At 42.1% G+C, this 14,558-nt stretch overlaps 1 protein-coding gene across 1 annotated transcript in view; it reads left to right on the top strand.

Moving 5' to 3' along the window:
* Positions 1-14,089, top strand: part of GTF2F2 (general transcription factor IIF subunit 2) — a 129,325-nt gene extending 115,236 nt beyond the window's left edge. Inside the window, exons 7-8 of the mRNA XM_019756989.3 lie at positions 2,203-2,346; positions 13,121-14,089. Coding sequence (XP_019612548.1) covers positions 2,203-2,346; positions 13,121-13,240 — 264 coding nt within the window. The 3' untranslated portion in view covers positions 13,241-14,089. The remainder of the gene's footprint in view (positions 1-2,202; positions 2,347-13,120) is intronic.
* Positions 14,090-14,558: the final 469 nt, after the last annotated feature.

A 14,558-nucleotide genomic window follows, 5' to 3' on the forward strand; every position in this document is an offset into this window, starting at 1 on the left:
ATATTTATTACATAATTACAGTACAATATTGTCTATATTCATTACACTGCACTGTATCTCTCTCTCTGGCTTATTTACTACTCGTTGCAAGTTTATACCATTAAACACCATCCATCTTATCCCCCTGTCTCCTGACATGAATGGATTTTGAGTTTTACTCCCAAGGTCTACATGTCAAAAAAATTAAGATGATCTCCCCTTGTCTAGTTCCTAATTTTGATAGAAGACACTCATTGTTGTCAGTTACCTCTTGCTGCTAGTTGAAAGTTTCTGATTATGTATAAGATATATTTTTAGTCTTAACATGAGTAGAAACTAAATTTTATCTTTTTATTATTATTTTTATTGGGGAATATTGGGGAACAGTGTGTTTCTCCAGGGCCCATCAGCTCCAAGTCCAGTTGCCATTTTCAATCTTAGTTGCAGGGATGCAGCCCACCATCCCATGTGGGAATTGAACCGGCAGCCCTGTTGTTGAGAGCCACCTGAGCCATCCAGCTGCCCCTCCAGGGGGCTCAGCAGCAGCTCGTTGTCGGCAGTCTAGTTGTGGAGGGTGCAGCTCACTGGCCCATGTGGGAATCGAACTGTCAACCCTGTTGTTCAGAGCTTGTGCTCTAACCAACTGAGCCATCCGGCCACCCCCTAAATTTTATCTTTTTGATAACAAATCTCTATTGTTAAAATAGAGTAAGCCTGACTCGACGAGGCTGGAATTGATGCAGTCATTTAGTTGGAAGTGTTGAAACGCATTTCATTACTTTTGAAGCCAGCCCCTAGATTTAGTTATTCCAGTAGGTGCCCAGGAGAGTGTTCTCTGGAAGCTGTCACCCAGCCTGATAGTGTTTTATTTACCAGGTGCAGTTTATATGAGGTGTGACCAAACACTACAGTGAATGTTTAAATAAATAAAAATCATTACAGTGAAAGACACATTGCCATTAATCCCCCTCAAAGTATTCCCCCTCACTTCAAATACACTTACCCCGTTTTTGCCACTTTCTGAAGCAGTTCTGGAAGTCCTCTTTCATGAGTGTCTTTACTTCATCCTCCATCATGACAACACTCCATGTCACACATCGTTTCTGGTACAGCAATCTCTATCAAATAAAAACATTACGGTGTGTCCGCATCCACCTTATTCACCACATATGGCACCGTGCGACTTCTGGCTCTTCCCCAAAGTCAACAGGAACATGAAACGTAAACATTTTGAATCGATTCAGGCGATCGAGTCAGCCACGAGGGTGCAACTAAAGACACTCACGAAAGAGGACTTCCAGAACTGCTTCAGAAAGTGGCAAGAACGATGGGATAAGTGTGTTTGAAGCGAGGGGGAGTATTTTGAGGGGGATTAATGGCAGTGTGTCTTTTTACGGTAATAATTTTGTTTTATTTAAACATTCACCATATTTTTGGATCAAATGTCATACATATTTCCTCTAACAAGTTCCTGATGCCTCATCAAAATGAAGTGTTTCTAGGAAAATTAAAAGCTTAATCAACTGAAAGTTGTATGTTTTCAATATAAAGGTAATATTTTTACAAATGAGCAGTTCCCTGGATGGTAATGGGAGGAGAGTCTATGCATTCCTTCAGTGCCATTTTTCACCTCATTTTATAGAAGAAACAAGTGCAGGGAGGTCACACAGAGTCGGGGTGACAGACGGCCCCGTCACTGACCCTGTTTTTGCTTTTGTTACCAGTTCTTCCCAAACTTGTCACTTCCTGGAGAACCTTTTCTATGACCTGCCATCCTCCTTAGCCTGTGCCTGGCCTCAGTTTTGAAAGCTGTCCCCCACCAAACTGCCTCTGTTAGATAAACTTACTGTATTGTGGGTAATGAGAAACAGAAGAACTGCGCGGCAGACTTTCTGATCAGTACGAGCTAACCAGAGCCACACTAAAGTGATACAATTTTGGCAAAGAAAACCTCTTTTGGGAGAAACGGACGCATCACTAAAGCTTTGGAAAGTAATGAAAATGGTTTACGAGGGGCATTGATACCCATCTAACCGTCTTAGAGCCTCAGAGACCTGAGGAGCCCTGGGGGTGGGGAGGACCCCGGGTTCTGAACCACTGCTCTGCCACCTGCTGCCTTGAAGCTTAAAATCTAAGTTATTTGGATAGCACAAAAGAAAATGGCTGTGTTTCAGAGTGAGTATGTTGAATTGATGCTTTTATTTCTTTTGCTTTTGCACATAGATTGAATATGAAAGGAAAAAGAAAGAAGATGGAAAACGAGCTCGTGCTGATAAACAATACGTTTTAGATATGCTGTTTTCGGCTTTTGAGAAACATCAGTATTACAATCTGAAGGACCTGGTGGACATCACCAAACAGCCTGTGGTACGTATACACATGCGTGCTGGGATCCTTTCGGGGTTTCCTGCCGGTAAGTGTGCAGTACGGGGAGAAGTGGGGCACGAAGGAGGCCACGGGTACCTGTGCTGCAGCAGGTTTGAGTTCCACGCTCAGAAAAGATGTTTTAATGCAGCTTTTTTTTTTAAATAACATCAGCTTAATTATTTTAAATTCCAAATACATTTAATGTTAATAGTTTCATATGAAGAAATGGTGCATTTATCCTCCTTTTGACTGATCCTTGACACCTGTTTGTTATTTCTAATCTTTTTTTTTGAAAATATGTTTCAGAAGAGTCATATTCTTTTAAGAGTCATACTGGTCTGTCACAGTGGGAGAGTTTATCCCCGTCTTGTGGGCTGCTCTGTAACGGATTTTTTTTTTTTTTTCCAAATCAGAATCTACCCAACACCAGCATTAGGTCCTTTTAATAGAGAGGAGTGCTGACTCACAGTGTTTGTTGAGATTGGAGTTGGGTTGGCCTATTCTCCATTTTTAAGGAAAAATTTAATCAATTGATGTTTTAGAAATTTTGTTCTATAATCATTTTTTAATCACTTCTCTAGACTTTTATGCCTATCTGCTAATAATTTATATTTCGAATCCATTTAATATGCTGGTGACGAGTTAGGAATCCAAATCCTTTCTCCAGCCTTTGAGTCCCATTCCCTTCCATTTAACTTTCTCACACCTTCAAATGTTAGCAAAAAATCACATTGAATTTTATCAGTATTTGTTTCCACATTTTAAAAGTCAAATGGAAAACCTTTTATTTTCTGGCCTTTTATCTACTTTCCTTTATCTTTTCTTTTGTTCACTTTGCCAGTATCCTCCAGGAATATGTTCATTCTACCTGGTCTGTTTAGCTGCTTCAGAATACGAAACAGGATAGCCAGTTTTTAAAAATATTTAACCAAATCAGTGTTTATGAAAGGGCTTGGCACATTTGTTTCTGATTTAGTCAAAGCTTTAGGAAATGATTTATGAAACTTTAGTATTGGTTGTACAGTTACCCACCTCTACAGATATTTCTCTACTGTTGTACTTCAACCTTTTACCTTTTCATTAAGAAATTAATATAAATTGCGATAGATCTAAGTAGTGTTTTTAATAGAGAAGAGGAAAGTGCTTGTGCTGCACTGTTATCAGCTCATCTTAATGACTTCGCTGCCATTCCGAATCAAAGCCTTAGGCATGCGTTCCAAGTGAGACGATAAATTTGAAATGGAATAATTCATTAGCTAAGCCGTATTTCTTCTGGTTTTAATGAAGTTTATCCTTGTGTTTTATATCAATATGAAAAGGCCATTCCAGAAACTCTGAATGCAGACAGTATACTCTCCTGGAGTAACACACACAAAATCATACGTGGGAAAACAGACGTTTGTAGAGGGACAGTCCAGTGCTACTAGGGAAAACAGTTTCTTTGCTTTAACATGGAGTGACCTGTTTTTAAAGTTGATTCATTTTGCATCAAAGAAAAAGGATAACTAGTATATTTCTCAGTGTTGGTTCTCCAGATAATTTTTATGTGGTGCTGCTCAGTGAATCTTACATTAGAGCTTCCTGTAATCCATGGGCTGTAGGAGACCCAGCAATCTGCTTATGTCGCAACGTGTGGGTTTTTCTGGGGAGCAGATCCGTAGTTTATATCAGATTCTCACAGAGGGCCCAGGACCCTCAAAGCATTTGTGGACCACTGATCTAGAAGCTAAATCATTTTCCACTAGTTTTTATTATTTAGAGACTAAATTGCCTTGGCAAGCATAATGTTCTTGAAGGCAGAGTTATATGTTATTCATATCCCTAAATGGTCATACACTCTGTAACAGAGTAGAAACTCAATAAATATTAGATGAGTTGATTTGAAAAAAAGGAAATGGTTGCGTGCTCAGTAGCCAGGACCCCCGCATGTTCCTCCCGTGGGTTTGACAGGCCTCAGGTCATTTGTGTCGGGGTGGGGGACAAAGAGCCAGCTTTAAGGAAGTGTGGGGTGGTCAGGCCACCGGTGTCCTCTCCTAGAGGAACGGGCAGGACGTGGTCAGCAGGGTGCCAGTCCTGCCACTGACCTCACTGGGACCTGGGGAGTCACTTCCAGTTCTAAAATGAAGGGAGCGGGACTAGATGGTCTTTTTGATCCCTTCCAGCTCTAAATCTGTGACTCTGTCCTATTTCGTCTCTCCTCTCTACCTCCTTCTCACATTTGAACTGAGTTGGCAAAGCCCATTGACCTAGAAAGAAAATGGCCAGCGCCCAGCTCTCCACTGTGTAGGTAACTGTCTCCTTTCAGAGGTTCACAGGACAGAAGTGAGTCTGTACTAGGTCATCGGCACACGCTTACTAATTTGACTTTAGCCTGAGCAACAGCAGGAGAATAAATGAGCCCAGAGTAGCCTGAAGATCAGTGACCCAGGGAAGGGGCTTCCTGAGGCGATGGAATCGCACGGTTTTGGGACGTAGGAACCTCAGGCCACGTCCCAGCCCTCCCGTTAGCCGTGTAGTCCTGGCCAAGGTGCTTAAGAACGTCTCATGTTTAGCGCGTTGCTTAATGTTTAAGACTGAACACGTGACATACCTTGTATAAAATTGGCCAATAGGCTCAAATGAAATGTCTATAATATTACAAAATTAAGATGGTAAATATGTTTACTATAATACCTAATGTACAGGATCCCTGTGAGAGATTTATGTTTATGAAAGCTGCATTGTCAACTGTAAAGTTGTTTACAAATATGTGTTATTAGTATTATTAACAAATTTTGGAGCCCCGTGTGAAAGGGAAAAAAAGAGACCTTATTTGTGTCGATCACATCTTTAGTAAACGCATTTAATGACAGTCCCTCATTTTCTGATGGCCTCCAGGGCCACTTTTGGTGAGTTTCTAACCATGAAATGTGTCGTTTAACACGTCCCCTTTGTCATTAGTGCCGCCACTCTATTCTTAAGTTACCATCTGCTTTCTGGCCTTTAGAATGTCATTTTTGACATATTCTGAGTGAATTTTAAGTATTTTCTTGTTTTTCCAGTTCCTTCCTTTCTGTATTCTTCCTAAAAACCTCAGTTCTACAAGCGGAAATGTTGATTAGGGAAACTGTCCTCGGGTCCCATCTTTCTCTCCTTTCCAGTATGTGACTTGCATAAGTGATCAGTGACTAACAGAGCAAACAAGCCGTTTTCAAAGGCCCGGCTCTGTAACTGATGGAGAGTCAAAAACACGGCCGCTATCCATTTAAAGGGATTTTTTATACAGTTTAAATTTGGGCTTTTTTACGCCCCCCTGTAAAGTGAAATATCAGAGGGATTCTATTATTTCTCCCTTGGAAATTTTTGATCTTCCACCTTGAATGTGTTATGTCTAGTCTGTATATTTTACTGTATCTTTAAAATAGAAGGATATACAGCATTTTCAAAACTAGTTAGAAACTCTATCTAATAGCTCCCTTTGAAACACCAAACTGCCAAGACCATGAGCCCTGCCAGCTCTAACACAGCACCCATTTACCGTGGTCCTGTGACTATACATTTCTAGTAAACGTGTTGTCCAAAACCAACTGTGATTACAACTGAACCACTTCATTTCCTTGTGCTGTATCCACCCACTTTTAGGTCAAGCTGCAGGGAAATCTGTCTTTAATTATCAATGCCCCGTCTAACTCAGCACTCCCAGTCATGCGGAACCAGTGGACCATTTTAAATTCAGAATATGTTATTCAACAATTTGCATCTTTTATTAAAGTAAGTTCAAATGAACAGAAAACCTTGGCAAAGGTTTGCGTGACTTTGATTTTGAGGTGGCTTGATGGCCATACTTCAGGTCTGTCAGCACCGAATACTGCTCAGCAGCCGTTGCTTATGTGCACAAAGTAGGCTTTTGATGAACAGCAGCACAACCACACGGAGATTTCACCTGATCCTCAGTTTGTTTCCAGACAGGCCAGATAGAGGCTTGAATAGAAGCAATTCAAGCAAAATTTGGCATCAGTAACATCCAGGAAGATACGTTTTTTTAAGGATAAAATGACAAAATTCGACATACTGAGAATTTCTCCTGTCAAAAACTAACATTTATTTACAGGTGTGTGCTATTATAGATCTGTGAGTTGGCCGGGACTCCTTCAGTTGCAAGGAATAGGAACGCAACTGAAACTAACTCGCTGAAACAAAAATAGACTCACTCTATTGACTCCTGTAGCGGGGGAGTCCAGGAATGCATCTAGCTTTAAACATGGCTCCATCCAGATTCCGATGTTTTCATTAGAATCGTCCCTTCCCATCTCTCTACGTCTCGCCCCATCATTCTGCCTTTCTTGTGTGCTGTCTTTATTCTAAGGCAGGATCTTGCCATGTGGTCACCAGAATGATCCCCTGAAGCACCTCCCAGCTGGCGACCCCTAAGCAAAAAGAGGGCATCTGTCCGATTATTCCAATAAAAGCCCCCGGGGAGGTTTAATTAACCTGGTAGGGGGCGTATGCCCATTCCCAAACGAACAGGGTAGGGTAGGAGTACTCTGCCTGCCAGGGCCCATTGCCTCGTCCACTCTGCCTGCTGGAGTTGGCACCTAGTCTGTATTAATCATGTTATTGTAATCGCAGATCAATTTAGTGTGTTCAGAACGGAACTCTTGATTTCTACACCACCCCAAAGCCTCCCCCAGACGTCCCCTCTAAAGTGATGCCACCATCCCCAAGTTGCTCAAGCCAGACACCTGTGTTCCTATTTACTCTTCATGTTGTAAAGATACATATAATACATAATTATGATACATGTGTGTGATCTGTATGTATCTCAGAGCATGTCAATATGATACATGATGTGTGTGTATCTGACTCAGGATCTTACAGGTAACAGTACCTGTAGAGATTATCTCGTCTTTCTGACTTGAGCACCAAAGAACGGACTTACTTGCCCAGTGGCTGGAACTCCCAAGTCCCCACTTCAGTCTAGGAATGTCTCTCACCACGTTGCCTCTTCTGTATTCAGATGCGTGTGTGTATCTGTAGACAAGCAAGGAAAATATTTTTCTGACAATAGGAACCCCTTTTTAATGAAGGAAAAAAAACCTCATTTCTCTCTCAGGCAGGCTGCTTTCTGATTTCTCTGTTATTAAGAATCATCATTATGAATCTAAACCAGGTAAATAGAGAATAGAATTTAAGCTTTATCTTAGCTCATTTAGGTCCTAATCCAAAGAGAAAATAGGTATTTTTAATGTTTGAAGCTCATTCCCAAATTTACTAAATAAGTGCTGTTTTCTCTTTTTTCCCTAATTTGTTATCATTTCCTTCCTGTTCACATATTTTCTTTCAGTTCTCCCTTCACATTTTCTGTAACTGGGAGTTTTTATTTTTGAATGACACTGTTAAAACTAATATGACCACGCATATCCCAACAGAGCATATTAATTAATGCAAACCTTTGTGAGACGTCTGTTTTAAAAAATAATTATTTGCTAACTTATGAAGTGGGGCCTTAATTAAAAGTTTTAGAATGTGAAATGCCATACTAAAATAAATTATTAACTATGTTGAATATAAATGGAGGAAATTTAAATATTTATGAAAGTTTAATGTTTTCCTCATGAATAGAAGGTTCTGGTAACCAGTAGATCTACACCAGTGGTAGGGTCATGTTTTTGGCTCACTTAAAGCATTATTACTTGGTGATCAGCTCTCTGTCAAAGACACCTGTTTTATCAACTTCTTGGAACTTATAGTTAATTTAGTATTATGTATGTAATGCTTAACACTGAAATTCCTGATAAAATGAAATGCAGAGAAATCCTCCATTTGGCTGGCAGAGCAGTAGAGAAAAAGATGGTAGGAGAAATGGCTAGTGGTGGAGGGAGGGAAGGAAAGAAAATGAGAGGACAGTATTAGGCCACTGTTTTTGTGAGCCTGCATGGGTTTGTCTTGAAGATTAGGAGTTTGATCTTCTGGCCCTTTGGTCCCCACAGTTGTATGCAAGCCACATCCTAAAGCACTTGGCTTCTTTGGTCCAGTGTGTGCTTTGCCTTTGCCTTCAGAGGTAGCTGTAATACTCTGTCCATTTTTTCTCTGCATCCAGACTTAACTGTAAGTACTCTCCCACACATCCCTTTGATGGAGAACTGCTGGACCTCAGCCAGTGTATTATTTCACATCGTGTTCTGCAGCTCAGCACATAGTCAGCAGTGAGAAATCTCTCCAGTCCTGTGTGAAGTGAAGGTGATCTACTCAGGTCCAGAATCCTTTAAAATACTGTTTCTCCAAAAATAAAACCTAGCCAGACAAGCAGCTCTAATGCATCTTTTAGAGCAAAAATTCATATAAGACCCGATCTTATTTTACTATAATATACTATACTATAATATAAAATATGTAATATAATGTAACGCAGGGTCTCAGGTCCCGCTCCCCACATAAGAACGCAAGACATGATGAAGCCAAAAAGGAGCCATAGATAGGGGAGTCATACCACTATAGTCTCGCTGGTGGTTGGGTTGGAGACACAGAAAGCAGGAGCCACACGATCTGCAATCTGCCGCTTCTCTGCCAACCAACCAACCCCCTAGCGTAGCCACGGCTGTTATATTAGTGGCTAATGGCTAACTGGTTACAGCTCGTGGTCACCCAGTCACAGTGGATGGCCATCTGATTATAGCTGATGGCCATGTAATAACCGAGCCAGCACCTTTCCACGTGAGGCCGAGAGCCTGGAAACTGCTCTCTGGGACTCTGTCCCCACATACAATATATAATATAGACCGGGTCTTACATTAGTGTTTGCTCCAAAAGACACATTAGAGCTGATTATCCAGTTAGGTCTTATTTTTGGGGAAACATGGCACAAGTGGTCAGGCCAAGATTAAATTGGAAAGTCAGTGTTTAGACTAAGTAAGAGGGGGAGAGCGAGTTTCTCTTGAAGGCTGAGTGGGGTGCCCCTCCTCAGGGCTCCCTGTAATATCCCGTGTGTGTGTCGTTACTGTGCTTCTGTTTTAGCTTACGATTGCCTACTGTGTGCCTTTGTCTTCCGCCCCATACACCCTTGTCTTAAGCTGTGGACTCTGTGAGGGTCAAAGCTGACTTGTACCACTCTGCCTGGCGTGTGGTAGGTGCTAAAATACATATTTGTGTGAATATACAGATTTTTAAAAAGGAAAGTTAGATTACCAATTAATCTTCAATCCTGTTAGAACCTTTAAGATTTCCCTCTTAGTTGGCTTGGTTTCCAACAGTATTTTAGCACTGGAATACAGATTTTAGTAATAAATGTCACTCACATTCAGGTAATGCAATTTAATCAGTCAACTTTTATTTCTCACACTGAGTCACTGCCCTGTAAGTTAAGTAGAGCCTGAGGTCTAAAACTAAAAAGGGCCCGAGTTAGTGACCCAAGTTAGTCTGCAGGGCCCGAGTTAGTTATTCCTGTGGCCCTTCTAAGTGACCCCCGCACCCCCAGTCCTCTTAACTACCTCGTTTACTCTGAAGTACCCTGCTTATTCAGCGTAAGTGCATGGAGCCTCTGTGGTGTGCAGGCAGGCAGTGTAAGAGGAACAGAGATACACATGTAAGGAAAGGGTTATAATACAGTACAGTACAGGCTATCACTGAGACGTGGGCCTGTTAGGGAAGTTTCTCTGGGAAAGTCTTCGAAGGTAAGAAGTTCAGATTTGAGAGAAGGGGATAAGCATTACTGAGAAAGGGAAGAGCATATGAAATAAAACTGGAAGCTTGTAGACACAGAAAGAGCAGGTGTGCATATAAAGGGAGGTACTAGAAGATGAGGCCAAATGTAAAGGAAGACCTGAATGGATGCCTGTAAAGAGCTGGGAATTGAGCCTGTAGGCCAAGGTGAAGTCACTGAAAACTGGTAAACGGAAGAGTGACATGGCCTCATTGTTTCCTACTGTGTCTTCCCTTCAGGGCTTTTCTGACCTTGTTTCTCCCTGTCATCCAGCTTTCTCTGCTGATGCTTTGTACCAAGTTAACTTGCTTGGCTAGAGTAAGATGGTCTTACGTTGCAGTTGGGAACATTCTTAGAACTCCAGAAGTGTGCTTCCGTGCCCTCCCCCCGCCCTAAGAAGTCTGTACCATGGCTAGATAAAATGACCTTAATCCTACTTGTTACCTGACTAGTTAATTGACAGACTGTGAATATTTCATTCCATGCTTACTATTAAAAAGGAAAAAAGAGGGGCGGCCGGTTAGCTCAGTTGGTTGGAGCACGGTGCTGATAACAGCAATGTTGCTGGTTTGATCCCCACACGGTCCACTGGGAGCTGTGGCCTCCTTTAAAAAAAAGAAAAAGTGACATCTTCATAAAAAAAACACACAACGTACTACCTAACCTTATTATACAGTTTTAACAAAGCAACGGTGGACTACACGTGAAAGCAACTGAATTTGTACACTTAAGACTTTTCTTTCTTTCTTTTTTTTTAATTAGTTTCAGGTATACAAAGCAACATAATCGTTAGACATTTACACCCTTCACATATTGATAACCCTCCATCCCACTTAAGACTTTCTTAATATTTTGCGTTTATCCCTTTTTTGGGCTTTGCATGTTCTATATCTAGATTATAAATGGACACATTAGACTTGAAGTCAGGAGAGCTTCTGTCAGGTGAGCGGTGCTCTTGGTGATGCCCTTTGCCCTTTGTCCCTGTCAGGCGGGCGTGTGCCCCTGCTGCCGCCCTCTGCCCTTTCCCCTTTGCCCCTGTCAGGCGGGTGTGTGCCCCTGCTGCCGCCCTCTGCCCTTTCCCCTTTGCCCCTGTCAGGCGGGCGTGTGCCCCTGCTGCCGCCCTCTGCCCTTTGCCCTTTGCCCCTGTCATGCGAGCGTGTGCCCCTGCTGCCGCCCTCTGCCCTTTGCCCTTTGTCCCTGTCATGCGAGCGGGTGCCCCTGCTGCCGCCCTCTCCCCTTTGTCCCTGTCATGCGAGCGCGTGCCCCTGCTGCCGCCCTCTCCCCTTTGTCCCTGTCATGCGAGCGCGTGCCCCTGCTGCCGCCCTCTGCCCTTTGACTCATTGCAGAGCATCCACGCTTGTACGACCTTGGGCACAGGGTCCCGGTCACTCTCACAATAAACCATTCTTGGGAATTTTACACAGATGCTGTGCTTGGCATCTAAACTGAAAATCATTTGTGCCCAACCCATCATTTTCCACTTACGAATCCTGTTTCATTAGAAAGTAGTTAGTGAAGGGCCCCATTTTTTAAATGTGGTTTGAAGGGGCAGGTGGCAGACATGCCCATGCCCTGGATGTGTAAGCCTTCGTGCTCATTCACAGGGGCCCTTGAGGGCATGGGTGGCAGCCAGCCGCCTCCTGGGCAGCCCAGGCCTCAGTTGGTTCCTTGCTGCCACCTGCTGGGGCCTGAGTGAAAGGACTTTGGAAGCTGGAGAGAGTCCTACCATCAGTGTCAGGTGGCCTTTGATGGACAAGGCATGACCTGAGCAGTGGGAGCTTGGAGAGGGCTTTAGGGACGCAAAGGTCCTTGAGTATTAGCGCGGGGAGACTCCTAGAAGGACGCTGTAGCTTTAGTTCAATCTGAGGCTCCCGGGGGCTTTGACAATGCAGATTCCCAGGCCTGGCCCCAGAAATGACTCACTGAGGCCTAAGTGATGGGGCTTATTGAACAGGCTTCCCACGAGGTTCTGAATCAGGTAGGCTAACACCACACTTGGGAAGGGCACTGCCTAAACATTACCTGGGGAAGAGCTTAGCAACCGTTTTTCTAATTAGTGTGTCATCTCAATAAAAAAGCGTTACATTCTCCATCAATGGGATGAGTCACTGTAATGCTGTAGCCAGTTCTTTGAAGCATACACACAAAAATTATCGTTGGATTGGTTTGTTCTGCAGCCAGGAAAAAATCACTCTTAAATTAACTTTTCTCTCTCCAAGAGGGAAGTATGGCACTGTAATTTATATCTGTCAGTTTATAGTGGAATGCTTTTTGGCCTTGGGCATTAGCAAGCAAAGGTGGGATTTCATAACATTTATCTTAGCCATCATTTCCACGAATATAGTAATCATTTGGTTAATATCTACTGAATTTTCAGGACCTGAAATACCATAATGCAGCGTTCTGCCCCACATCGTCACTCTACCTCTTTCCTTCGGAGGAGCCAAGCACGCAAAAGCTGCAGCCCCCATGGTGTTCAGCATGTCTTATTATCACTTCTTATCCCTCCCCTGCCGTGACAAGCTCGGCCAAGATACAAGTAATGGCAAACACAAATAATGACTTTCCTTTTTACACAGGAAAAATAAGGGGCCTGATAGCAAGTCTGAGAACTCACCTTAGAACTGAGCATTCTGGATACCTGTCATGTGCTTGCTTCACAGAATATTGTCCCAAAAATATTTGTCATCTTTCTATGCATGCTGCTGCTTCTGAAGCAGCTGGTGCAAGAATCACCCTCTCTGACTGTGAACGGCGTGAGGCCGTGGAGCTCAAGGGCAGAGCATCCTAATAAACATTGGGCGCCAGTTTTCTAGTGTGTTTTTATCTAGACTTTCTTTTCTTTTCAGCTCTCAGGTTGTTGGCAGTCAGGACTTCCACCCCCTCTAACGCACACAATCATACACTGAATGCCGTTATGGTGTATTGCACGTGTAGAATCAAAAGGCAGTTTGTTGAACTCTATAGAAAAATCTTGTGCTTTTAGGATCCTAATTTTTTAATGTGTTTTGGTGTATCATTTTATTTTAAATTGTGTTCCTGCCTTCATAATCTCATCTGTTTGGGGTTTTTTGTTTGTTTGTTTGTTTTTTGAAGGTGTACCTGAAGGAAATCTTACAAGAAATTGGTATTCAGAATGTAAAAGGGATCCACAAAAACACGTGGGAGCTGAAGCCAGAGTACAGACATTACCAAGGCGAGGAAAAGAGTGACTAAGAAGAGCCCGAGCCAGCATGCTCGCAGGACAGCACTGATACATGAACTTGGGCAGCATCTGTGACAGGGGGTAAAATGGCTCAGACGTTAATATCTGTAGGTAAATTTTTAAACAATAATTCTTGAAAGTTTACCTAAGTGTTTTTTGAGGAGAAAGAACAAATTTATTTATAGGCTTGTTTTGAATCAGATTACTCGTGATGGGGTTAGAATTTGGGGCGAAGAGGATCTTCTTTTTGAATATGAACTTTTAAAATGTAAAATTAGGAAATGGTTTCTAAATGAGAACTCTGTCTTTGTTTTTATATCTGAAGAGCTGAGGTTATACAAATCCAGAATGAATGGCACGATAAGAAAAACATAGTCAAGGACAGAAACTCAAAGGGAATAAAAAGCCAGAGTTCCTTATTCTGAAATTGTCGAAGAACAGAACTCTTTTTTTTTTACAGGTGATCATGTTTCACATTCACACGTGTTACCAGAAGGAGAGCATTTATGTTTATGCTAGGATAGCAGTTTTCATCAATAGTGTCATAAGAGATGGACAAAGTCATGGTCAAACGATGTTTATTTGCTTTTAAAATAATTAGAAATTAAATACTTTTCCAACAGTTCAAGATATGTCTCTGACATCGAGGTTATCAGGTTCTCAAAGACTGACTTTGCCCCAGAACTTGACTGCACACTCAGCAGAAATGTCATATGACAAACAGTACTGACAAACTAAGGGACAGCTGTAGGGTGAGGCTACTGTGTATACACAGAAAGGTTCATGTGAGTTTCCGGGAATGTTTCTTATCTTTCTTTTTAACTGATTTTAAATAAAAGCAATACATGTCCATGGTTAAAGTTTTTCTGGCACAAAGTATTATATTTAGGCAATCCAAAATCTCACCCACAAACAAGACCAAAACAAAAGAAGTTTTCGCAAACTAAACACAATGAAAAGTTCTTTTTACTTATTCGTTTTGTCTATTGCTTCTATATGCTTGCAAGCAAGAAGTAGCAAATGCCAAAAAGTTAAGGAAATGTTAGGTAATTAAATCAAGGAAACATCTATCCATTGAGATCAATATTTTTCTGTAGTATTTGATTTTTAGCAGCAGAATACCAGAATGCTGAGGTTGAGTACCACTGCATTAAGAAAAATTTTGTCCTTGTGTTCCCACTGTAAAATAAAACTGATAGAGGAAGGTGGTCCCGTTCCCCACCCCCACCTCCACGTGTCTGTCCTGCCTTGTTCTGGTACAGGAACCAAATGTCCCCCCATTGCTTTCCCACTTTGATTATCCGAAGCTTGGTGTCAAGGAGCAGATGG

The sequence above is a fragment of the Rhinolophus sinicus genome, chromosome 16, assembly GCF_057876585.1.
Source record: "Rhinolophus sinicus isolate RSI-liver-muscle chromosome 16, RSI-T2T, whole genome shotgun sequence".
NCBI lineage: Eukaryota > Metazoa > Chordata > Mammalia > Chiroptera > Rhinolophidae > Rhinolophus > Rhinolophus sinicus.